The sequence below is a fragment of the Oreochromis aureus genome, linkage group 3, assembly GCF_013358895.1.
Source record: "Oreochromis aureus strain Israel breed Guangdong linkage group 3, ZZ_aureus, whole genome shotgun sequence".
Taxonomy (NCBI): Eukaryota; Metazoa; Chordata; class Actinopteri; order Cichliformes; family Cichlidae; genus Oreochromis; species Oreochromis aureus.
The window spans coordinates 101067531-101095180 of record NC_052944.1 but is presented as its reverse complement, the minus strand read 5'-3'; the positions used below and the strand labels follow the sequence as shown (position 1 = coordinate 101095180).

General features: G+C 40.3%; 2 protein-coding genes across 2 annotated transcripts; both read right to left on the bottom strand.

Moving 5' to 3' along the window:
* Positions 1-8086: 8086 nt before the first annotated feature.
* On the bottom strand, positions 8087-10901 carry LOC116331588 (C-type mannose receptor 2-like). Its single transcript, XM_031754320.2, has 5 exons — positions 10883-10901; positions 10625-10726; positions 10059-10436; positions 9554-9898; positions 8087-8929 (listed from the first exon to the last, which is right to left on the bottom strand). Exons 1-5 carry the CDS (start codon positions 10896-10898, stop codon positions 8583-8585), a joined length of 1188 nt encoding a protein of 395 aa, XP_031610180.2. The 5' UTR covers positions 10899-10901; the 3' UTR covers positions 8087-8582.
* Positions 10902-19124: 8223 nt separating this feature from the next.
* LOC120438626 (macrophage mannose receptor 1-like) lies at positions 19125-22143 on the bottom strand. The gene is made up of 5 exons (XM_039609050.1): positions 22049-22143; positions 21793-21894; positions 21227-21604; positions 20711-21067; positions 19125-19942 (listed from the first exon to the last, which is right to left on the bottom strand). The coding sequence occupies exons 1-5, from the start codon at positions 22134-22136 to the stop codon at positions 19596-19598; spliced, it is 1272 nt and encodes a 423-aa protein (XP_039464984.1). The 5' UTR covers positions 22137-22143; the 3' UTR covers positions 19125-19595.
* Positions 22144-27650: the final 5507 nt, after the last annotated feature.

The window sequence follows — 27650 nt, the reverse complement described above, 5'->3', positions numbered from 1 at the left end:
TGCTGGAGCCACTCGCCTAGCTTGGGAGTCACCGCACCTAGTGCTCCGATTACCACGGGGACCACCGTCACCTTCACCCTCCACATCCTATCAAGCTCTTCTCTGAGCCCTTGGTATTTCTCCAGCTTCTCGTGTTCCTTCTTCCTGATATTGCTGTCATTCGGAACCGCTACATCGATCACTACAGCCGTCTTCTTCTGTTTGTCTACCACCACTATGTCCGGTTGGTTAGCCACCACCATTTTGTCCGTCTGCATCTGGAAGTCCCACAGGATCTTAGCTCGGTCATTCTCCACCACCCTTGGGGGCATCTCCCATTTTGACCTCGGGACTTCCAGGTTATACTCAGCACAGATGTTCCTGTACACTATGCTGGCCACTTGGTTATGGCGCTCCATGTATGCCTTGCCTGCTAGCATTTTGCACCCTGCTGTTATGTGCTGGATTGTCTCTGGGGCATCTTTACACAGCCTGCACCTGAGGTCTTGCCTGGTGTGATAGACCCCAGCCTCTATGGATCTTGTACTCAGAGCTTGTTCTTGTGCTGCCATGATTAGTGCCTCTGTGCTGTCTTTCAGTCCAGCTTTGTCCAGCCACTGGTAGGATTTCTGTATATCAGCCACCTCCTCTATCTACCGGTGGTACATACCATGCAGGGGCCTGTCCTTCCATGATGGTTCCTCGCCTTCCTCCTCTTTCTTGGGTTTCTGCTGCCTGAGGTATTCACTGAGCACGCTGTCAGTTGGGGCCATCTTCGTGATGTATTCGTGGATGTTTCTTGTCTCATCCTGGACTGTGGTGCTGACACTCACCAGTCCCCGGCCCCTTCCTTCCGCTTAGCGTACAACCTCAGGGTGCTAGACTTGGGGTGAAACCCTCCATGCATGGTAAGGAGCTTTCTTGTCTTGATGTCAGTGGCTTCTATCTCCTCCTTTGGCCAGCCTATTACCCCAGCAGGGTACCTGATCACGGGCAGGGCGAGGTGTTGATGGCCCGGATCTTGTTCTTACCGTTCAGCTGACTCCTCAGGACTTGCCTGACCCTCTGCAGGTACTTGGTGGTTGCAGCTTTCCTAGCGGCCTCTTCATCGTTCCCATTCGCCTGTGGGATCCCCAGGTACTTGTAACTGTCCTCTATGTCTGCAATGTTGCCTTCTGGTAGTTCAATCCCCTTAGTTCTGACTACCTTCCCTCTCTTTGTTACCATCCGACTACACTTCTCCAGCCCGAATGACATTCCAATGTCATTGCTGTATAGCCTGGTAGTGTGTATCAGTGAATCGATGTCTCGTTCACTCTTGGCATACAGCTTGATGTCATCCATGTACAGGAGGTGGCTGACAACCGCTCCGTTCCGTAGTCGGTATCCGTAGCCAGTCTTGTTAATGATCTCACTGAGGGGTTCAGGCCTATGCAGAACAGCAGTGGGGACAGAGCATCTCCTTGGTAGATCCCGCACTTGATGGTGACTTGTGCTATGGGCTTGGAGTTGGCCTCTAGTGTTGTGTGCCACATTCCCATTGAGTTCCTGATGAAGGCTCTTAGGGTCCTGTTGATCTTGTACAATTCTAGGCATTCCAGTATCCAGCTGTGGGGCATTGAGTCATAGGCCTTCTTGTAATCAATCCAGGCTGTGCACAGGTTGGTCAGTCTGGTCTTGCAGTCTCGGCTGACTGTTCTGTCTACCAGTAGCTGGTGTTTTGCGCCTCTGGTATTCTTGCCAATCCCTTTCTGTGCCCCGCTCATGTATTGACCCATGTGCCTGTTCATCTTAGCCGATATGATGCCTGACAGGAGCTTCCATGTAGTACTGAGGCAGGTTATTGGTCGGTAGTTGGATGGGACGGTCCCTTCTTGGGGTCCTTGGGGATCAGGACCGTCCGACCTCGGTTAGCCATTCCGGTGTCTCTCGTTAACTAGCAGCTGGTTCATTTGTGCTGCCAGACGCCGTGGAGTGCGTTAATACAGCACTACGGATATATATAGATATATCTATATATATCTATATATATATATATATATATATCTCTATATCTCTCTCTATATATATATATATATATATATATATATATATATATATATATATATATATATCTCTCTATCTATATATATATATATATATATCTCTCTATCTATCTATATATATATATATATATATATCTCTATCTCTATCTATCTATCTATCTATATCTCTCTATCTATCTATCTATCTATATCTCTCTATCTATCTATCTATCTATCTATATCTCTCTATCTCTCTATCTATCTATATCTCTATCTCTCTATCTCTCTATCTATCTATATCTCTATCTCTCTATCTCTCTATCTATCTATATCTCTATCTATATATCTATCTATCTATCTATCTATCTATCTATCTCCCAACTTACTGTGCATGCTTCAGTCACCTCTTGCATGGGAACAGGTAAAAGTGATGGAGTGTTATGTAAAACTACACACAAAAAAACCCCCACAATGTCAATAAATGTCACAGTACAAAAAGCCGGGGTGTGACGAGGGGGTGCAGGACCACCACCTGTCTTTATTTGCTCTGCCCTTTTCTTGGTTGCTGTTATAAACAAACAAACAGATTATTTCAGGGTCTCTTTTCAAGAGACTAAAAGCAATGTAAGTGATAAATATTACCATTCTGTAGAATATTCTTATATTTCACTTTTACTTGTTCCCATGTTCTAGTGGGTCCTGTTGTGGCTCTAATGTGAAAGAGGATATAATGTAATGTAATATAATAAATTACTTACGAGTTTAATTTGTCAGCAACTTTCTGCCAGCCCTCTCTCCTTGCTTTTGCAGCCTTTGCAGTGTTCCCTTGCGTTTTAATTAAACTCTGAAACTCCTGAAATCCCTCAATCAAGAGTTCTTGCTCTGCTGCCAAAAATACTGAGCGCTCCTTCGACATCTTCGCCGACCAATCAAAGGGTTGCCGATCAATGTTTCTACTATCGATGCGTAGCCCCTTTTAAGCCACCCAGTGATCTCAGATTACTTCATCCAGCTGTACTAATCGTCAACAACAGGTGTGTTCGGAGAACCGGATTAGCGAGCTCAAAGTTAGCACGATGATTTGATCTTGGATGTGTCATTTGATCTTGGATGTAGTAAGCGAGGTACGAAGAACGGACCCCAGATTGTGAATTCTGTCTCGAGTCTACAGATGTATCTGTATATTTCCGTGGTGCTGATGCTGCCATGAGCGGAGAGCTCCTGAAGCATTTGAAGTGTTGGAATGCGGAAATTTCAACATCGCTTGAAAAAACTGCCAGCTAGCAACGTTCCTCTCACCAGTAGGCTAAGTTATTTTTAACCAATTACAAGTTGAATCTGGTAGTTGGAGTTGTTAGCTAAGATACCGTCATTAAGAAGCAGCACAACTAATGTGTCTATGCGAGCTAATTTGCAATGTGCACCGCTGGCCCGGCCATTTATTTTGTAATCCACCTTCTCAGATTAATTCAATGCGTGTTGTGCCCAGGACTGGACTGGGACCAAAAAAAAAAAAAAAAAAAAAAAAAAAAAAAAAAATCAGCCTGGGCATTTTTACTAGAGACTGGCCCACCAGCTATTATAGGAAAAGCCATTAAGGCTTTGAATGAAAACAAATGCTGTTGTGACAGTGATGTACACTGTCTTGTTGGTATATGTATTAAATATACCTGTCCAGTGATTAATTCCTTAAGTACATGGAGGCAGGACCTGACAGCAGAAGAATACTCCATAATGTGTTGCACAGTATTATATGTATATTGATTTATTTTTCCATTTACTGTATTTACCAGTATCAAGAAGTCACAAGCAAAGAAAGACCATACCATGGCACATTTTTAAATCTGGAAGGCTTATTGATTAAATTTGTTTATTAAAAAAGATTAACATAACCATTTTTTCACCCCCAAAAATAAATGTTCAAAGCAACAAAATGGTGGCCCAATATCAGATAGAATTGTGAACTCCACTCTGTACAGTGCGCATTCATAATGAAGCAGTTCATTTTATTTTGCAGATTCAAGCTGCTCTTCCTGTTTCTGGCCACCAGATGTCACCAAAGAGGACTGTTGAAAAGCTTCGCGTAATGAACCGTTTTTCAACAAAAGCTTCTCAAAGCTTCATTTGGCCATCACTACTATTAACACATAAGAACCCAGACCCATTTCTTGTTTATTTCTTATTTGGAAACAAATTTGCCACACAGGTGTTTAGTTATTTGAAAAAAAAAAAAATAATAAAAAAAAAATATTAGAATTTACCTCTTATTTGGATTTCCATAACACATGATGATCATATAGGTGCTGGTTTGGTTTAACAAGAAATTATTTGACAGCTTTGTCTTACATCACACAAAGCTGCATGCTAAAAAAAAAAAAAAAAAATCCGGCTTTAAAATGGAGCTACTTTCAACAACCTGCAGGAAACTGATCAGATTTCTGTAATAATCTAGTAAAAAAAAAAAACATACACATATTTTAAGAAGTGCAAAAAGAGAACAGAAAAAAAACATCATTATCATGCTCATACTATTGTTGTCAGTTCTTAAGGCTGTTTAGCCAAAGCCACCAGGCTAGTGCCAACTTCTGCTCCTTCATTTCAGTGGGTTTTTGGAAACCCAGTTTCCTGTCACAACGGGACTGAACGAAACTCAAGCGCAGGCTCTGAGTAGAGAACAATAAAAAGTCTTTGCTCAGAGAAGCACCAGGTGATCCGTTTACAACGTGGGGGAAAAGATGGGTCCCGGGAACCCACACACGAACAGGGGAAAATATACTTGCGGTCCACATACGCACCCAGATCCACGCTCCGCATGTCACGCTCCTTTTCACACTCCACAAGGAACACAAAAGCTCGCTCCAATCCTCACACACTCGATTGCTCAGGTAACACAGGGGCAGGTCCAGGGAAATCTAGTCACAAAGGGTTACTACAGGAAGATCGCTAGGCAAACACAAGAATTAACTGACACTGACGAGAGTCGGCAACGATCCAGCAACGAGAAACACAGAGCTGCCATTTTATAAAGGGACTAGAACACTGTCGGGTGATGAGCCACAGGTGTGCAATTACAATCAGGTGCGTGGGCCAACAGCAGGAGCCCACAGGTGAGCTCCGCCCAGGCAGTGAGAGAAGCAGGGACAGAGAGGGCAGGAACAAATCAAAACAAAATCAAATGCAGCCACACTGAGCTGACCGGGTAGAAACGGGGACTCTGACATTCCCAGTCATGGCAGAAAATCAACCATGCAATAATAACTAAACAACCACACCCAATTAACTCGTCGGTATGATTGTCTTTGAGCAACTGTCACATCTTTATATTTTTACATGCTGTAGTGCCATTTTGGCAGTATTTCAAGTTGCTATACATCAGTACAACCGTTATATCCGTTAGAAAAAATATATTTTATTTGCTGTGTATTTTGTTTTATGGATTTAATAACAGGCCAGTATATTAAAAGCCACCTTTGAGTTATAAACTGTATCATAGGTCATTAGATTGTTTAGCAAGACTGAAAACAGTGCAGAATAGGAAGCTTTGTGTAGAGTTGCAAATTGCAGAGAACATCGCCTATTTTTATGCTGCTAAAAGAGAACAACAGGAAAAGGCTGTGGGTGAAAGAACGTTGAGACTGTTAGTAAGGTGGTACTGCCTTAGAGGTGGCTGAAGTTAACTGTCACTGATGGATGATAAATATACTCTGTTTACGCATGAGGGGGCGTGAATTCTGACATATAAAATTGTATATCAAAGTGCTTCCTTTTTGAGATCTACCGGGCTGCGCTTTGGGTGGTATCGTGTGGATCTCCCACATATATGTGCTTAATAAATAATTGTTGTTGACTGGACCTGCTCTGAGTACTGGTTGTTTATTCTCAGCACATCATCAAAGAATCGGGACATATCCCAAATTTTATTAGTGTGTATGCATTAAGTCCATAGTAACTACAAAAATTGCAAAAATGTGCAATACCCTACAAAAAATTTGAAATCTTTTTTTACACATATTTCTAGTTAGACAAATTTCACAGGGATACCCCCCAAAACTGTAAATACAGAATAGTTGCACAAAATTGTTTCCAGCCACAGGAACTTCATTTTGAGTGTCTTCATAGTTTTATTTTTGAGATACATCAATTTTTTATATGCTGTAGGAAAATGAAAATAAATATTATTATGCAAATTACCCCCAAAACAGCATGTGCATCAAAATAAACTATTTCCAAAAGTGTAATCTGAGTTTTAAGTATCTCTGAAACTATACAGAAAGGCATGAACGCAAACATGAATTTTAAAAACACCAGCATATCTTTGTAAATGTCCTACAGGAAAAAAAATTTATTTTCCAGGAAAATGACATCACTTCCTGTTTCAGGCAGGTAATGGAGGACATCAGATAGATCATGCTGACGTCTATTCCAACGTAGGAAGTGTTATGAATAGTCGATCAGATTGGCAAACCGTGTTTCTGGAATATTATGTTTTTATTGCTGCAAGTAGTTTTTCTGCAATTTTTGCTAAACTATATGTGTAAGGAAACCATTACCTAGGACAAGATGAATGCATAAGATATTAGTACAACTCCTCCGGTTTCATATGCAAAAATTATAATAATAATAATTGCACTAGCTTATGTGGTTGCAATTTTAGCAGACTTTAAAAATAGTTACGCAAAAGGGATAAGGATACAAATTGCTGAGTGGGTTCAAACTTACCCTTGGTAAAAGAAAATTAGATTTCTAGCTAAGTGGGAACATGAACTGCCCAGGTGTGCTGCCATTTTGGAAATGGTGTCATGGGTTCCCAGAGTCACTTACTTGTCACATGGCTGCATCAGGATGTTCAGTAGATGTCACTTGTTCATTTCATGAATTAAAAATCATGATTAAAACTTTAAAAGGAACTTTTCTCAGTGCTTAGAGGGATGTGGCACCTGTGAGTCTGTGGGTTCTCATTGGTTAATAGTCAGACTTCAGAGTGAACTGACCAACAACACAAAACTTTGTGTGCACCCCTCGACTGCAGCGGCAAGTCATGCTGTAGATGATAAAAGGTGATGTTCCTGGCAATGTGCTTTTTTATAGTTTGTAATATGTTGCTAATCAGTATCACTCTCTTCTCTTCTTAACAACTGCTCTGCTTACACACCCTCTTTCAATTATTTAGTGTTTTTTTTATGTTATTTGCTTTGTTATCTTCTGTAGTTATTTAATGTTTTTACCTGAACTCTGTAGGGTAAAACAAAGGAAGCCAAACATGAATGGACTACATATAGAGGACACGAGAGGATGAACACTAAGGGGGGAATTGTAAGACAACTGACAACAAGCCCCTCATCATCAGTGGCACGCCAGTGGAGAGAGTGGACAGTTTCCAGGAAGATTGCGATGGACCTCTCCCATCCCAACAATAGACTCTTCTCACTGTTGAGGTCTGGGAAGCGCTTCTGCTCCCTTAAGGCTAAAACAGAGAGAATGAGGAGGCGCTTCTTCCCCCGGGCTATTCTGGCCCTGAACCAGGTGTAGGACTGGACTCTCACACACATAACATCACCACACGCACTCTTTTTCTTCTTCTTGCACACTTCCTATTTATCATTTCTTTTCTTTTGACTAATAATCTCTTATGTAAACCTGTATTTGCACATTTTACTGTTATTTGCACATTTTTTCTGTAAATTTCTAAGTTAAAGCTGTAAATTTTGTAGTAACCTGTAAATTTGTATATCTTACTGTAAAGCTACTGTCATTTAATGGTTGGGCACAGCACAGCTACAAACATTTCACCTCATGTCATACTGTGTATGGTTGTGTGTGACAAATAAAATTTGAATTTGAATTTGAAATAAAGATCAAAAAAGTTGCAGGAAACGTTCTGTTAGAATGATTTTTGCACAAGGAATATATTTGCTGTATTTGAATATTAAAATAGTGAACTTTCTAACTTTGTTCTCACCACAGGTTCACTCAGGGACAGACACCTGCTGATCTTCGAAACAATGACATAGTAAACCTTAAGAAACAGAGGTCATACAGACGTCATAAAGAAGTCATAGGGCATGAAATCTGCACCAGCTACTGAATAACTCAGAAATAAGCAGAGTAGAATCCATTTATTCTGAGATTAAATTAACTGAGAATTATACAGACATTAAGAGATGGATGGGGGGGGGGGGTTACATGGTTCTTACTGACCACTCGAAGTACTTTAACTGTTAGTCATATTTTTTCATGCTGTGCTTTTATTATTAAAAACAACACAGTGAATTCCATTAACAAAACTTCATAACTCTGTATTATTACTTCATATAGCCATCACCAGATTTTAACCACAACATCAATATAATAAAACTTACACATGGTATAGTTGTAAAGGTACAGGTGCATGCATACATCATTTTTTCTATAGAGAAATGAACTTTTTGTTTATGTAGGAAAATAAAAAGTGCACTAAATAAAACCTAAAACCTCACTGTGAAAAACTACATCTCCCATAATCCCTCTAAAGAATCCTTTGACAAAACAACCAAAACCTGCTGAGGAGATAAGAAGCTGTTGGTGCTGTTTACAGTGATTTTAATGTTTAGAACAGAAGAAATTAAACTTATTATTATCAGCCTTACTGACCCACTTCTGCTCTCCTGCTGCGTCCATGGCTCCAGACACGTCACAGACATCATCTGTGCTGTTAGAGTCCCAGTTACTATACGCACTGACCTCATCAGTGACCCAGAACCAGAAGCCCAGAGTGCAGGTGTAGCGCAGCCCCAGCCAGACAAAAGGAGTGGAGGCGTTTTTGGCCATTTCCTGGAGCCACGCCTGCTCTTGAAGGCTGGTGATAGAAACCAGGTCATGGTGTTTCTCTCTGCAGTAATAAAGGGCTTCCTCCCAGGTTTTCTCTTCATGGATCAGGATCATGTTATCTGTCACCACAAAACGCAAAGAGCTCTGAGTCTTTGCTGTGCTTTATGAACAATGACAGACATGAACAGTCCACACTTACAGAAACAAGACAGACAGGCACAAACATTAGGACAGTTACACCTGTGACTGTGTAGTGCTGTGTAGGGTGTGTTAGGTACACAGCTCTAATGAACATTTGAGGAAGAACAATGAGAAAAGAGAGAGAGCTTTGTGAGAACGGAGGAAGTTCATGATGTGGATGAAGAAGACAGTTTACATTTATAAAATATCTGTAATTAAAGGTTTTCCTCTTTTTTAATAAATGGTGTAGTTAAATTGTACAGCTCAGAGGAAGCCAACCAAGAGCAGAGCCTCATAAAAGGAGTTAAATAATTTATTGTGATTATAAAAATGGTCATAATAACAGCATATTATTGGTAGAAAATGTAAGTAAACATTTAAGGAATTAATTTACTTCAGACATATAACCGTCAAGATTTCTGTGGTTAAAGCTGTTCTTCATGGAGCTGGAACAACTATCAGCCAAAAATATGCACATATTACATTACTGACCTAAATCCTCTCAGTGATTCCAGCAGTTCATCTATTGGACAAACAGCTGAGATAAATCTGTGTAAACTCACCATCATAGCAGAAGAAAGGCTTTCTTTGGTCACATCCAGCAGAGCTCCATCTTCCTGATCTCTCTAACAGAGTCGTAGCACATGTCCTGTTGTTTAGTCCATCATTAAATGAGTCCATGTCCCAGTATCTGAAAGAGAAGTTACTCCCATCTGACCACCTCCAGCTGTCTCTGAACAGGCCGATCCACAGTTCTTTAGAGGTCTGCAGCTTCTTAAACTCTTCACTGTATATCTGATCGAGTCCACTGGCCAGGTCGGTGTGATGCTGTCTGCAGTAGTTCTGAGCCTGAGTCCAGGTCACAGACGTCTCAATCAAATGAAAGGTTTTATTGTCTTTCGTCGTTTCTGTCAAATCAACAGAAAAACAGAAAAACATCTTTATCAACTAATTTGTATCATTCTTCAAACTGTCTCTTTCAGGAACTAATTATATAACACAGATTATAAACTAGATTATAACATTATTAAATATTGTTTTAGAATATTACTGTCAACATATTCTCACCATCATAGCAGATGAACTGAAATTTGTCACTACATGGATAATCTGCCCACTTGTCTCCTGTCATCACACAGTTCTCAGGGTTTGCACTATAATCATTTGGCTGTCCAGCTCCCCAACAGGTCTTATTTTCAGTGTATTCCTCCCCCGGCAGAGACCAGTGCCACCTCCTGTTGTCTCCTCCTGTGATGTTGTACAGTCCAATCCAGGCTTCTGTTTGACTCTGTGCAGAGTCTTGAAGTCTTCTCATGTCTGTCAGGTCAAACACTTTGGCCAGGTCTGTGTAGTTCTCTCTGCAGTATGCCCGTGCTTCATCCCAGCTCATCTGTTCTTTAATAAAGTGGTACTCATACAGGTGACATGTGATGAAGACACACTGACCTAAAACAGAAGAAATACTGTTGAATATCTGCTGATACAAGCAGGAAACTCGTGTTCCCATCAAGCTGTCCAGTTTACAGGTGAATCCTTGATTTTCTCAGTAAGAGTTCATTTGTTTAATGAGTCCTGATCAAACTAAAGGATTTTAGGTGGAAACAATCAGGAGCCCTGGTAAAATGATCACTCACCCATCAGAAGAAGCAGAAACAGACTCCACTGCATCGTCGCTCTGTCACATGAAAATGACTTTTCTTTCATTTGGAGGAAACAATGAATCCAGCAGCTCTTCACTGTTTGATGGACACGCAGCACTTTATATTAAACACAGATATCTAATTTATCACACACTGCTGTAAGAAATATTTGATTATTCTTAATAAATGATCATCTGTTTAAAATTGTCCATGAAGACAAAAGGAATAGTTCAAATGTGGTCCACACAGCACCTCTGTACACAGACATGAAATGAGCCTGCAGGTTTGAGACTTACATCTGGTTCTTCTCTGGTGTTCATGCAGACAGCTCTGCACTAAATAATCATCTGTACTAACACACACTCTCTATGTACTCTGCATTTCAATATTAATGGATTGAGATAGAGCCTTCCCCGTGACGCAAAGTCACAGTGTAGATGTGAGTTATATAAGGACTTGTTTTTATTTCCCTATGGAAAAAGAAACCACTGAACCTTGGACTGTCTATCAAGATGAAAGAGGAAGTTTAAATATATTATCTGTTTACACAACCTTTTTTAATGTGATGCTGTTGCAGGAGAGAGCTGTGAGAGAGGTTATGACTCGATTTTATATCTCAGGTTTTAAATACCAGTACGTACTCCTGCATGAAAAGGGGATGTGAATATCATGTTTGGTGTTCTCCAGTAAATTCTGAAGAAATATGTTAATTATCAACCTTTCCTTCTTACTTCATAATACCGGGTGTACTGGTTAATTGGAAACTTGGAATGACGTACATGCGCACACCTTCACACATGTTACTACCAAGCACTTCTCTGCAGTATCTCTCACATACACACCTACAGACACTAAGTTACTTTTTGCACAGTAGCCAGTATTTTGCACATTTCCTTTGCCCTGTCTCGTGTCTGAATCAACCTGTTCTGTCTAGTGTTGCACTGCCTTGTCTTGTTCTTTTGTAATCTTTGCACATTGCACTTTACATAGTCCCATGTTTGTCCGTTCTATGTCATATCTAGTACCAGAGTCTCTGAAAAGGCTCTGTTCACTCTGTACTGTACTTGACTTGATTCTAAATTGCCCATAGATGTGAATGTGAATTGTTGTCTGTGCCGATGTGTAAGCCCTGCGACAGACTGGCTACCTGTCCAGGTTACCCACATGGAAAAGAAATAGTAAAAGCCTATAAAAGACTTGCATCAAATGTGGCCTACTTCATATAGTGAATCATATAAGGCTTATATGATTTACTCATGAAGACTCATGAAGGCCACTTTCATATATTGTTTTAGTAAGTATCCAAAACATAAAAGTTTCATTCATATAATTTTTCTAGGGATCTTATATCTGTTTTCAGTCTTGTATGCTTTCATACAAGTTTCACAAAAGACAGATACAAACTTTATAAGATTTATATATATCTTTTCAATATGGGTAGGGTTAGCCTGGACAGCCTGAGTCATGAACAATGGACATCACTGTGGTGCTGGGTTTCCTCCTTTATGATGCTCAGCCAGGTTTTTAATGCAGGAGCTTGTAGGTGTTGTTTGTTTGTGAGCCTTTCTGTCCAAATCCAAAAAGTTGATTCTGTTCATCTGGACGTAGCATTTTCAGTGGAAGAAACATTTTGTCACTCATCCAACCGACTTCTTCAGTCTCAGCTGACTGCAGGTTTCCTCAGCATATCAGCACAGTAACTGAAACCAGCCCACTGAATTAACAATGGGCTGGGAGGTCAGTTTATGATCATTAATACTCTCATGACCACTGATCAAAGCACACTGATCAACAACCACTGATCAATGACCTTAGGCCCCCTCTTCGATTCAGAGATGGTCTTTCCCTTTTCACGTAAATGGCCTCCTTGACTCCGCGCTCAAACCAGCGTTCCTCCCTGTCCAGGATGTGTACATCCTCATCATTGAAAGAGTGTCCACTGGCCTGTAGGTGTAAATACACCGCAGGGTCCTGGCCTGACGAGGTGGCTCTTCTGTGTTGTGCCAACTGCTTCGGCAGAGGTTGTTTGGTTTCCCCGATGTAGAAATCCTGGCAATCCTCCAGCCACTTATCACATTAAGATCACGGTAGACTAAATGTGAAGTTGATTCAATGACTACAATATGAATAGTAAAAGTTTGCTGTGTTTTTACTGGTGAGAGTTGCTCCACACAGTTTACTAAGAGTCTTATGTTCCATATTTCTGGTCTCTTCCTCTGAAGTGTCAACATTTTGTTATGTTTTCATCACAAATGAGCAGAGTCCCACCCTGTTTGTCTGCAGCAGATCAAATGAGCCCGTCTAACATTACTGTACAAGCAGATTACTTCTGACTGGATCACTTTCAAATTCTCTTGGTTTTCTACCCACCTTAATTAGATGATACCACCTTAATTAGATGATACATGATTTTGCTGATCAGAATCAATTTATCTGCCATTTAAAAGTACAGAAACTGTTAAATCTAAGAACCTTGTTATGGCTGAGAGGGCCAGACTGTGTGTGTGTGGACTCAAATGCAGACACAGAGAGAAGCAAGAAGACGTGAATACAGTGCTTTATTTACAGTGCCTAGTTTAATTACAGTGTAGGAAACTATGAAGGCTATGAACTGTGAACAATGAACTGTGAACAATGAGGCCAGAACTATGAAAAGTGAAACTCTGTGTGCTATGACTAGATGCAAGAGTTTAAGAACAGATCCTGGGAAGGGAAAAAGGTGGAGTTGCCTGGGTGGAGGTACACAGAGTCACTATAATGAGAAGAGACGGTCAGTAAGTGGCAGTCTAGTGAATCGCTGCTGGTTGATTAAACCATGATGGTTATGGCTTACGTATTTTGCATCAACAAACAAATTATTGACGTGCTGAAAGCAGAAACAGTCAAATCTGCATGACTCGCAGACTTCTCATACTCACTTTCCATTCATGACATGCTTGCAAAGTTCAAGTCTTTATTAGAGTTAAATGAGCTTTGTTCAGTGTGGCGGGCCGTGGTGTGCGGTGCCGCTGCAGCGGAGATGGACTCACCTGCACAGCATCCGCAATCATGCCTCACAGACTTAAAAGTCTTTACTGTCATTAGAATTTTGTTGTTGTTGTTGGTATGTTGAGCTGTGAGCAGAGAGCTGCAGCTACGTTTTGTACAGTAACCATGTGTGTTAGTAACAAAGAAATGCTGAAAAGCATGAAAACGCCATCAGGTCTGCCGCAGTTTGTTTACATTCACATATATTGGCACATTTTGACAGTGTAAACAGGAACACTTTGACTGACTCGGACACTGCACTGCAAAGACTCGAAATCTTATCAAATATGTTTCTCTTATTTCTAGTCAAAAATATCTCATTGCACTTAAAAATAAGATAAAATCAGCTAAAAAATAACATTTTAGTAAGATATATAAACTTGTTTTAAGAGAGTGAATCTTGAAACCAGAAAACTTTGACTTGCTCCATTGGAAGATTTTTGCACTTAATACATGATATTTTTGCTTGAAATAATTGCAAAAATCTGCCAATGGAACAAGTCAAAAATTTCTAGTCTCGTACTTTAGCTAGAATGGAAAAAGACACAAAGCTGGAGTTATTCTGCATCTTTACTGGCTCTTCTTCTATCATTCTCCCCCCTCCCTCTCCTGTTGCTACTTCAGTCATGAAACTGATCAATGATCAGCTGATCGGCTTTTCTCTCTTGTTTGTTTATCGCCCACTTTGTGCCAGAAAGAAGAAACCAGCAGATAAACAACAGCAGCACGTTTAAGCTTGATCAGCTGTTGTTAGAATTTATTTAATATTACTTTCTAGTATCAGCTGATGTTTGCTGGAGCCACAGCTGTAAAGCTGCTGGTCATGATATTCCTTTGGATATCTGGTGAGAGGGAAACATGAAGATGAAACCAGGAGATGTCCTTACTGAATCATCAGAGCTGAACAGGTGATGGAGAAACAGGTTTACCTTTTAGGTGACATGAATGAGTTGAAGGGAAGTTATGAATATTCTTGAACTTCATTTTGTCTTCAGGGAGAGGTTGGTTGTCCTCGAAGCTTCTTTTTCAGGATAAGATGTAAATGCAGGCAAAGCTGTTAATTCTTCAGCCAAAACACGGGATGGGTATGATTCCAATTATGATAAGATAAGATAAGATAAGATAAGATAAGATAAGATAAGATAAGATAACCTTTATTAGTCCCACCTCTGGGAAATTTGTTTTGCTACAGCAGTGGACAGTGCAAAGTTACATGGAGAATTAGAAAAAGAAAAACACTGGAATAAGATATCAATAGATACTGTACACAATAGAATAGAATAAAATAAAATAAAATAAAATAAAATAAAATAAAATAGAATACAAATGCTTTATACAATTGAGTATAATACAACGATGCCAGAAAAGACTTGCACTTGCACTTAGTGTTATTGCACATGTGTGGATGTGTGTGTTTGATCGGTTGAAGTCTTTGTTGTGGAGTCTGACAGCAGTGGGGAGGAAAGACCTGTGAAATCTCTCCGTCCCACACCGTGGGTGCCGCAGTCTCCCACTGAAGGAGCTGCTCAGTGCTGTCAGAGTCTCATGCATGGGGTGGGAGATGTTGTCCAACAGGGATGACAGCTTAGCAGCCATTCTCCTGTCACTCACCACCTCCACTGGGTCCAGAGGGCATCCTAGAACAGAGCTGGCCCTGCGGATCAGCCTGTTCAGTCTCTTCCTGTCCCCAGCAGAGATGCTGCCGCCCCAGCAGACCACACCGTAAAAGATGGCTGAGGCCACCACAGAGTCATAGAAGGTCTTCAGGAGTGGGCCCTCCACTCCAAACGACCTGAGTCTCCGCAGCAGGTACAGCCTGCTCTGCCCTTTCCTGTAGAGGGCGTCTGAATTATGAGTCCAGTCCAGTTTGTTGTTCAGATGAACACCGAGGTACCTGTAGCTGTCCACAGCCTCAATGTCCATACCTTGGATGTTCAGTGGTTGCAGTGGAGGATGTTTGTGCCTGCGGAAGTCTACCACCAGCTCCTTGGTTTTACTGGCGTTGATCTGGAGGTAGTTCAGCTGGCACCAGTCCACAAAGTCCTGAGTCAGTCCTTTGTACTCCTTGTCGTCCCCATCAGTGATGAGGCCGACTATTGCAGAGTCATCAGAGAACTTCTGCAGGAAGCACTGGGTGGAGTTGTGGGAGAAGTCTGCAGTGTAGATGGTGAAGAGGAACGGAGCCAGAACCGTTCCCTGTGGGGCCCCCATACTGCAGACGACCCTGTCCGACACACAGCCCTGAGTCCTCACATACTGTGGTCGGTCGGTGAGGTAGTCCAAAATCTAGGTAGTGAGGTGATGGTCCACTCCAGAGTTCTCCAGCTTGTCCTTCAGAACCGAGGGAAGAATAGTGTTGAAGGCACTGGAGAAATCAAAGAACATGATTCTCACAGTGCTCCCAGTGGTCTCCAGGTGAGCGAGGGAACGATATAGGAGGTGAATGACGGCATCATCCGCTCCAATGCCAGGCTGGTAGGCAAACTGAAGTGGGTCCAGTGATGAGCTCACAAGGCGCCTAAGCTGAGCCAGGACCAACTGCTCCAGGGTCTTCATCAGGTGGGATGTCAGAGCCACCGGCCTGTAGCTGTTGAGGTCCTTGGGGCATATAGTCTTTGGCACTGGAACAACACAGGAGGTTTTCCAGAGCTGTGGGACTCTTCCCAGCCTCAGGCTCAGGTTGAAGAGGTGCTCCATCACACCACACAGTTGGTCCGCGCAGGACCTGACGACCCTCGAGCTGATGCCATCTGGACCCGCTGCCTTCTTGGCTTTAATCCTCCTCAGTTCCCTCCTAACCTGGGTGGTTGAGAGAGACAGGCTGGAGCCTTGTGTTGGGTGTTATTATGTTAATCTGTCACTTTACTCTGACCGCTGTGCTCGTGGAGGAGGCTGATCAAGGTCTGTGGTCACCTGCAATTGACACACTAAGACATTTATTACATTTCATTTTCATCACTACTTATTACCACTTTCATTCTCTGATTCTTTCATTCACTATTTAACACATCTCTTTCCATCATTCATCCTGCACACATCAGCTGAATTAACTCTTTTCTGTCTTGACATTTCTGTTTTTCTCACACAACATACTTCATGCACACTTTCCCACATTTCATCACAATCAGAAATGGAGTTTCCACCCAGACTATGGGCCATCCCATCCATGACTCCTTTGCCATGGGGTTGAGCGCAAGTCATTTTCGCAACAGGAGGGTCCTGCTTGCGGCCTCCTCTTCCGTTGCTTGGTGCTGGTGTAAGGAGCGTAAGGACCGAAACAGAGCACTCAGCTCGCTGAGGTCACAGGATCACGCACTCAATTAAGGGTCTTCTGTCAACTGAAACCCAACTTGTTGAGTGTTTAAAATAAAACTTCACCAGTACTAAATTTGCGCAATTTTCCAGTGTCGGATCATGGATCTGCGCACCCCAGCGTCGGACTATCAGTCGTGCTCTCTTGGGCATGCGCCCCTTGTCGTCTGGTTGAAGACTCTCTCCCCCAATTCAAAACCTGCTCACCGTTTCTCTCTTTTTCTCTTCCCCTCTTGGCTCTTTAACTATATGCATGTGTGAGTTGCTGAAGTAAGTTTTGCAGTTCCCCCTTTTCTACTTTTTTCTTAAATTAAAAAAAGAAAGGAGGGACTGAGGTCATTTTCCCTCAGGATGGCTAGTCACTGGATCCCCGTAATTCAGCAAAACTCAGCCGAGGAATCCTATTTGACAACGCCATATTGTTATGGAAATTAATAACCTGCAAAACCCCCAGTGAGCATCTTTTGAAGTGAGCTTAATAAACACATTGCAATGTGGAGAGAAACATCCCAGCCAAACACCAGGGTGATTTCTGCTCATGGCTGCCATCCTGAACTCTTATATACACACACAGACAAAGGCATTCCACAGCTCTCATGTGTTGGCCCACGTCACGTCCCCAGAACCTTCTCCCTCACAGAGAGAGAATTATGACTTTTTCCTGCTTAGCGTCAATGAGAGATTTGCATCCCTGATAAGCAGAGGGAGTCTCACTATCTGTTTAACGTCTCCCATGAACTTACAATGGCCCCACTGTGTGTGTGTGTGTGTGTGTGTGTGTGTGTGTGTGTGTGTGTGTGTGTGTGTGTGTGTGTGTGTGTGTGTGTAGACCACATGTGATAGAGCATAAGACACATTTGTGAAGCTAACCCAAGTAACAAAGTGATACTACTATTACTACAGTGATATGGTTAAAATATGTGATCGATACATAAGAAATGAAATCTGCCAGTACATTCAAATGACGTCCAACCATGACCCAACCTGGAAGTTAACACGTCGTTTAACACTTGGACTTTGGACTGAGTAATTTTTTGTACGTCAATTGGACGTCTGTGACAGGTGCAGGAAACTGACATGATTAGTAAATATAATGTTTATTTGTGGGTTTTTTTTTTTACAAATGTCAACATGACACAAATGAATACAGATGATTTATAAACATAAATGATTCATTATATGTTGGCCTACTGATTTATTCAATACATGTTCCTGTTTTTAACTTGTTTATTTATTTTAATTCATCACCTTATTTGTTTGTTACCAGATTAAAACTGTCATTCATTTAAATCTGTTGAAATATTGAAAATGTTGAAACCATGTTAAAATATAAAATAATGATGTTCAAATTATTTAGATGAATTTTGAAATTCATTTTAAAAGGAGTAAAATGTGTTTAACAAGTTTAAAAGAGCGTTTGAATTATGTATGGTTCATTTGTACAAGTCTCCTGCTTTATTGCTCATGATTGTGAGAGGAAGTGTGTAGTTCTCTTATAATATACAGCCTATATTATAAAAACAACGTGTACAAGTATAAGGTTGATGTTGAAAAGATGTCCACAACGAACACATTTTAGGTCATATATTTAAGACTTGTGTTATTATTGGGTGACAGTACGTCACAATGTTCCAAAGTGCTGATGTTTTTTGCCTTTTGGTGGCTCCATAATGTGCCTCCAATCATCATGCATCATGATGACTATCCCCAGAATCACCTCGGATCAAGTTCACACAAAAAACTAATTTCAGTGTCTTATTAACAGCTCGAACCACATAACATGGCAGTGACATCACTTCAAAGAAGCAGGGCCTCATTTGTCTTTGGTCTATGGATATTCTAAAGAATGATACGGGCCTCAACACAGGCTTCATTTGGACACACTTGTGCAACACAAGATAAATGTCATCATTACATTAACTGCAGCTAATTGCATATTACTGTGACATATGTAGTGTGTACCTGTAAATCCAGGTAGTTGTGGTATTGCATGTGTTGGATGCACATTTGCTGTAACTGGCTTGAAACCAGCTTTAGAAACACATCATGTTGACTTTGCTGTTAACTGGTCTCATCATTAGGAGGCGCTGTTTGTATTAGCTCTTGTGAAAGCTGAAACAGTGACAGACTTGGTTAAATTAAGATGTATAAGTCATTTAGATTCTTGCAATTACACAGTGGTTTATTTGTCTTCATGAACAAACATGATCAGATTATAGAGCTCATATGGAGTCATGACACAAACATGGTCTTACCTGCTTTTAGTGACAGGCTTTGTAATTCAAGCTGAGGATACAAAGGTGTGATACAAAGATTTACAGCACATGAAGCAGAAATATTAAAACCATCACCATATCTGAACTAAATCAAAACAAATATCCTGCTACAGTTTAATAATGAACCAATCCAGCAACAGTGAAGGAAGAAACCAAGATGCTCCTGACTCTGGTAAAGGAGAGGAAATGAAACACAGACTGCTCTCTGCACATATCGAACCTGCAGGTAATAATCTGTTGGTCATTTTTCTCCCATTTCAAACCCAGAGACTGTAAACACTGAGCAGAAACACAGAGTTCACCCCAGAAAATCTACATGTGCAGCTAAGAAGTGACTTTAGGTTTGAACCTCAGTGTTTTATACAAATAAAATTAAATGTCTCATGTTTCCTCTGACTGACCCACTCGTGCTGCCCTCCTGTGGTCATGGCTGCAGACATGTCACAGTCTTCAGTCTTTCCCCCTGAAGCCCACCTCTCATAGCACACTACATAATCAGTGACCCAAAGCCACAAACGTGCAGTGCAGGAGTAGCGCAGTCCCAGCCACACGAAAGGAGTCGAGGCTTTTTTGGCTCTTTCCTGGACCCATCGCTGCTGATGAGGGTTGTTGATTGAAACCAGGTCATGGTGTTTCTGTCTGCAGTAATTCAAGGCTTCCTCCCAGGTTTTGTTTTCTCTGATCAGAATCAGTTTATCTGCCATAAAATCACAGAAAACATGAAAATGAGTTAAAGCTGAATGCTATTGTGCACTCTGAGGCAGCTTCGAAAGAAACAGCTTTATTTGTTGTAACAAAATATGTCAAACAAAATACTAAACAAACAAAGGAAAAACTAGGAAACTTGAAAGATCCAAGGTAAAACAGATATACAAAGCAAGATGGCAGAGCACTGGGATAGAGGAAGCAAAACTGAAGTCAGCACAGGCAGAAAACACAGGGATGGGACTAACAGCGTAAACAGCCATGGACACAAAACACAGAGAGAACAGACAGGGACTGAAAGAATAACAACACTGAGTAAAAACTTGAACCGACTGGAAATGATGGGAACAAACATGAACAATAAGAAATATAGAACTAAAAATGTAAATACTGAAAACTCAAAAGCACAAGGAAATATACAATTAAAGAACTCATACAAAGCTAGAATATGCAAATCCCTGAAGTCCAAAAGAACAAGTCATAAAACCATAATAAACACAAAACCTGGACAAAGACACATGCTAGGTCCAGTTTTACACAAAGAACAAAGAAAAAACATTTCAGTGATTTTTCAGATGAATCAGTCGCTCTACAGAGAAATCTCTGTTCCAACCATCAGCTAAACATCTTCATCTCTGACAGAAGTTCAACATACATGCAGAAATAAGTGGCTGAAGAAACATACTGACCTAAATCCTTTGAGTGATTCCAGCGGTTCATCTATTAAACAAACAGCTGAGATAAATCTGTGTAAACTCACCATCATAGCAGAAGAAAGGCTTTCTTTGGTCACATCCAGCAGAGCTCCATCTTCCTGATCTCTCTAACAGAGTCGTAGCACATTTCCTGTTGTTTAGTCCATCATTAAATGAGTCCATGTCCCAGTATCTGAAAGAGAAGTTACTCCCATCTGACCACCTCCAGCTGTCTCTGAACAGGCCGATCCACAAGTTCACCTTAGGGGCTTTAGAGTTCAGCAGCTTCTTAAACTTTTCACTGTATATCTGATCGAGTCCACTGGCCAGGTCAGTGTGATGCTGTCTGCAGTAGCTCTGAGCCTGAGTCCAGGTCACAGACGTCTGAATCAAATGAAAGGTTTTATTGCCTTTCATCGTTTCTGTCAAATCAACAGAAAAACAAAAAACATCTTTATCAACTAATTTGTTTCATTCTTCAAACTGTCTCTTTCAGCAACATATGATATAACACAGATTAGAAACTAGATTATAACATTATTAAATATTATATCGCCACATTAATGTCCACATATTCTCACCGTCATAGCAGATGAACTGAAATTTGTCACTACATGGATAATCTTCCCACGTGTCTCCTGTCATCACACAGTTCTCAGGGTTTGAACTATAATCATTTGGCTGTCCAGCTCTCCAACAGGTCTTATTTTCAGTGTATTCCTCCCCCGGCAGAGACCAGTGCCACCTCCTGTTGTCTCCTCCTGTGATGTTGTACAGTCCAATCCAGGCTTCTGTTTGACTCTGTGCAGAGTCTTGAAGTCTTCTCATGTCTGTCAGGTCAAACACTTTGGCCAGGTCTGTGTAGTTCTCTCTGCAGTATGCCCGTGCTTCATCCCAGCTCATCTGCTCTTTAATAAAGTGGTACTCATACAGCTGACATGTGATGAAGACACACTGACCTAAAACAGAAGAAATACTGTTGAATATCTGCTGATACAAGCAGGAAACTCATGTTCCCATCAAACTGTCCAGTTTACAGGTGAATCCTTGATTTTCTCAGTAAGAGTTCATTTGTTTAACGAGTCCTGATCAAACTAAAGTATTTTAGGTGGAAACAATCAGGAGCCCTGGTAAAATGATCACTCACCCATCAGAAGAAGCAGAAACAGACTCCACTGCATCGTCGCTCTGTCACATGAAAATGACTTTTCTTTCATTTGGAGGAAACAATGAATCCAGCAGCTCTTCACTGTTTGATGGACACAGCACTTTATATTAAACACAGATGTCTAGTTTATCACACACTGCTGTAAGAAATATATGATTATTCTTAATAAATGATCATCTATTTAAAATTGACCATGAAGACAAAAGCAACAGTTCAAATGTGGTCCACACAGCACCTCTGTACACAGACATGAAATGAGCCTGCAGGTTTGAATCTGGTTCTTCTCTGGTGTTCATGCAGACAGCTCTGCAGTAAATAACCATCTGTACTAACACACACTCTCTTTGTACTCAGCATTTCAATATTAAGATACAGACTTCCCCACTGACACAAAGACACAGTGTAGATGTGAGTTATATAAGGACTTGTTTTTATTTCGCTATGGAAAAAGAAACCACTGAACCTTGGACTGTCTATTAAGATGGAAGAGGAAGTGTAAATATAATATCTAAATATAACTTCCTACTGTTTGTACAGACTTTTTAATGTGATGCTGGTGCAGGGGAGAACTGTGATAGAAGCTATGACTCGATTTTACATCCCAGGTTTAAACACCAGTACCTACTCGTCCATGAAAAGGCGGTGTGAATATCATGTTTTGTTTGCTCCAGTAAATTCTGAAGAAATACCTAAATGATCAACCTGTTACTTCTTAATTTACATTACTGGATGTACTGGTTAATTGGATACTTAGACATGAGTATGGGTGCAAATTGTTGTCTGCGTTAGCCCTGTGACAGACTCGTGACCTGTCCAGGGTGTACCATGCCTCTCACCCTTAGACAGCTATGAAAACCAGAACAAAAGGAAATAAACATCACAGTATAAGAAATGACCTGAATTATCTAAATCTAATTAATCTAATTTGAGCTGATGCTGATTTTGTTCAGGAACAGGAATCCAGTGTAGAGAGGCCCAGACTGAGGTAATATGCTCCTTCTGTTTTGTGCCAGTAAGCAGACGAGCAGCTGCATTTTGGACCAACTGGAGACAATAAAGAGAGGCCTGCTCCAAACCAAAGTACAGAGAATTGCATGAAGGCCATAGAGTTTAGTTTGGGTCTGAGAAGACCACCTTCTGTAAAGAGGACTGACTGTAAATGCATGACACACACTTCAGATCTTTATTCGTAAAAACTTTTGAAATCCATGGATAATTTCCTACCACTTTACAGTCCTGGGAAATCTCCCCAAACACATTTAAGGTTGCCGTGGTAACATGATAAATGTAGAAAAGGGAAAGAGGCTTTGACTTGTTCATAATGATCTCGTTCTTATATGGTTACATTTGTTGCTGCTGTCCCTTTAAATAGTAAATAATTAAATGTTCTGGACTTCCAGTAAATCTCAGCATTGCATGTTCAGAGCCTTTTTTATTTCTTTATTTAAGATTTTTGTGATGCAACTGTAGAATAGTCATTTTTATGCCTTCAGTTCAGCTCACAAACTGTAAAACGTTTCTGTATTAAAGGTGAGGTTTCAAACGTGTGATTGTTTTTATAATCATTTAATTTAGTTTGTGAGGAATAGTTCATTCTCGTCACCAGCCAAAATCTTTTAAAGCACTAAACAAGGAAAAATACTGTGAATGCACTCTACACATCACCCTGTTATTCCCACAAATGTAAAATACTGTGACATCTTTTAAATTGCATTAATATAAAGCAGTTTCTAATAATAACCACTGCCAGAGCCTTATGATGAATGAATATTTGATTTGTCGTACACTTCAGTAGAGTTGGATGTCTCGAGACCGGTCTTACCACTTTTATGTGGTCTTGGTCTCGGTCTTGGTCTCGCTGTCTCGGTCTTGCGTTCTCAAATCGACATAGTGTTCGGGAGATTTGGAGTCAACCATCAACGGAGCGGGGGGGTGGCTTACTGGGCTTAAGCCCGGGTCATTTTTTCAGAAGCATGGGGTCTTTTGGAGTGTAATTTGTTAGTTAGATGCCTGACTGACAACTGTATAAAACAAAAACAACACACGAAGCACAGAGCGCACCGTTGTAAATTCCCCCTAATTTTGGTATGATCCGAGCTCAGGCACTAGGCGACTGAGCGCAGCACGCATGTGAGCGAGGGGGGAGAAGCTGCTGCCTGCGAGTTTGCTGCAGACAGAGGAGAGCTTAAGTTTGACCAGGTACCAAAGCAAATCATTCGTACTGAACTAATAATGTAAATATGACGGTGTATCACAAAAGATTGATATCAAATTGATCACTTGGTTGCGTTACTTGCTCTTCGAGTGAATCAACAAATGGATATATAAAAAGCCAAACAACAATGCTGATTTTTTAGAGAGTCTTAGCTTACATTTCATATTTTCAGTTGTTTCCCTCCACGGCTAAACAAACTCTCTAAATCGGTTTCAATTGTGTACTGATGAACACAACAATGGACATAAGGAGCTTCTTTCAAAGAAAAAACTCTGGTAGATGTTATTTTATATATTATGCTTTGTATGTTGTTCAGTATATTTCTATGCAAAACAAGAGGAATATAATACACAGCAGTATATTCACAGCTGAAACCAGATATTTACATACACTTTAGGGAGAAAACATAAACTTTTTTTTACTGTTAAACATCAATTTAGAGTAAACTTGTTTTGTTTTAGATAAATAAATGTTGAAATATCTTTTGAATTAGTTAAATGTCAGAATAAAAAGAGGGAGCTGTCTATTTTAATCACTTTCATCAAATTTAGGAGTACATATACACTAAGTTTATTGTTAATTAATAAGAAAACTCCAGACGATTCCATTCTGAGCTGAAGAAGCTTCTGATAGGTTAGTAGAGTCCATGTGAGTAAATTGGTGGCACACCTGTGGATGCATATAAGGCAACACACAGAGCCTGTTTCTTTGACATGGGAAAATCAAGAGATGACAAAATACAAAAGTTAACAAATATGTTTTTTATATTTATCAATCTAAAAAAAATAAACATTTAGTCTGATTTGATGTTACAATTAAAAAAGTGTTTGTGTTTTGATCTGAAGAGTGTGTAAATATCTGGTTTCCACTGTATATTTGATGATGTTGGTGTTTGGCTTGATTGTCAGCACAAAGAGGAACAGAGAGGAGCAGAGAGGGAGAGAGAGGGAGAGAGAGAATGGCGACAGAACAGAGATGGAACCAGAGCAGGTGAGACACACATGTTAGTCAAATGGTTGTTTACCAAAACTCATCAGAACATGTATCTAGTGCCTAGTGTAACTTTTTAGATACCATTTGTTACTTTTCAAATTCTATATTTATTAAGTTATGCAGGCTTGTTTGAACAACAAGGCTAAATAATTATATAAACCTTTCAGAATCTAAATAGTGGACTTTGGTAGAATTAAAAAATAAGTGTAGTGCAGGTCTATGATGATTTTTAGTGCTGCTATCATCTAGTTCTGATTCTGGTTCTGTCTTGGTTACTGTTGTAGTCCTGTTTTAATTCCGGATCAGTTCTGGGTCTGGTTGAATTGGGGTTTAGTCCTCGTGTCTTGATACAGCCCGACTTTGTTCTGCCTTGCTGCTTAATTAAAAACTAGTTTAAGGTGTCCTGCATATGTGATATTTATTTTTTTCCTATATGAAGTCATTCTTTATTGAACAAAACTCAAAACAGAGCCTATTAATCTTTCAGTCATTTCTACCCTCACTTAATTTCCTTTCGCTGCTCAGCTCTCACACAGTGGCTCAGCTATGCTCCAATCCCTCCATATTGTGGCCAATCACATGCGAGGATATAGGATAATATCATTATGTGAAAAACAGAGAGGGTGAGAGACGCAACAGTCAAGTGGAGCATCCGTCTGTCCTCTCAGTAAGTGAGTGAGACAGTAGACAGCGGTGAGGAGGGCTGTGCGAAAGCAAAAACACATGAATATGCCTGACACCTGTAAACGAAGCAGCATCTGGCTGCAGTTTAAAGACTTTTTTTGTCTCGGTCTTGGTCTCGTCTCGATTTGGTCTTGGTCTTGGTCTTGTCTTGGTCTCGGATTAGGCGGTCTTGACTACAAGTCTACACTTCAGACCACTTCACTGTCTCACCGTATGAATCAGGGAGACTGTTTAGACTTTATGCTTAGAAATATATAAGATAAGATAAGATAAGATGGCCTTTATTAGTCCCACAGGTGGGAAATTTGTTTTGTTACAGCAAAAGTGCAAAGTTATGTAGCAGAAATTAGAAAACACTGGAATGCAATAAAATACAATAAAATAGAATAAAATACTATATACAATAGAATAAAATAGAATAGAATAATATATACAATAGAATAAAATAGAAATACAAATACTATATACAACTGAGTAGGAATATTTTTATATGCTTAGAAGTATATCATCATTTGTAGATTGAAAGAATGTCTCATCCTAGGAGGTCTGTAACAACTCTGTGTAGCATGAAGAGGGGGGTGCGTTCACTCCTCTTCAGAGTGTTCTGGCATAGATCACACACCTCTTGGGATCATGAGCAAGGTTGTATCTTCTCTTCTGATATATGGTATAGCAAACACACGTATGTCTGTTTAAGTATAAGTGCCTTTTGTTTAGATGAACTGCTGGACTACCAGACCAGCAGGTTTAGGGAAGTTGTTTATGGGGTCAAACTCTGACACCCCCCCCCCCAACACACACACACACACACACACACGCAAACACCAACACACACATACACACACACACACACACACACAAACACACACCGACACACACAGACAAGGTACTCTTTGTTTGTATGTATACTTATGTAAGACGTCATATGTTAATGAACCTATGTATATTCATATAACCTCAATAAAAGAGCAGTGTTACGAGGGAGCGGACGAGAGCAACAAGCGAAGGAACAGCGTTTGTCGAGTTGGTCTTCCTCGTATCCGAGAAACAAAGAACTTTGCCTAATCGTGTTTTGCTTTGCTGTGTAGTAGAATTGTCTTGAACGTTCCAGCGAATAGCAAGCTCTCTTTAATGGTTGTTTTTTCTTATTTTAATGACTGCATCAGAGCACAAACATGTGTCACAGCAGCTGGCCAACAGGAAAAAAAAAGACATGTAACTGGTATTTGATATCAAAATAGCCAATGTGAAATATGTCTGATTTAAAACACTCATTGAGTTTACAGTTACTATCATAGTCCATGTGAGCTGCTGGTAGTTTTCCTGTGTCCTGATTCAAGTCCATGTGCATACCTTGTTTTTCTTCTGCTACAGCTCTGCGGTCATGCCATGTGTGGGAGTCTTTTGAGTTGATTTTGGTCAGTCGGTTGGGTTTAACAGCTTTCTGCTCTTGTTGATTGCTTTGTCTTTTTGTTTGTTTATTGGATCTGATAACATAAAAAACTTCAAATAGCTTAACAAAATCTGCTTTTCATGATAAAAATATTTGACTCTTTAAATTTAACAAAAAATATATTATTTTTTTAAATAATCTTAAATTTTTATTCTACAAAATGTGCAACAATTGAATTTGTTTATTCTTTTTAGCTGATAGTCTGTGGGACCCAGGAAGACTGTATACCTGCATCTCTACCAGTTTCTGTGCATTCCAGCCTCTTCTGTTCCATGCAAGAGGATTTTCTCTAAGGCAGGAGAAATTGTCTCCATGAAAACATGCAGACTTGGCCATTTTTACTTTACAAGTTCACAATCAATTCTACCTCCAGGTCTAAAACACGTATAGAAAATTTGACCTAATATAATACTATTTATAAACATACCTGTCCAGCTGTCCAGTGGTCAATTCCAATAAGCACATGGAGGCAGGATCTCAGAGTAGAAGCGT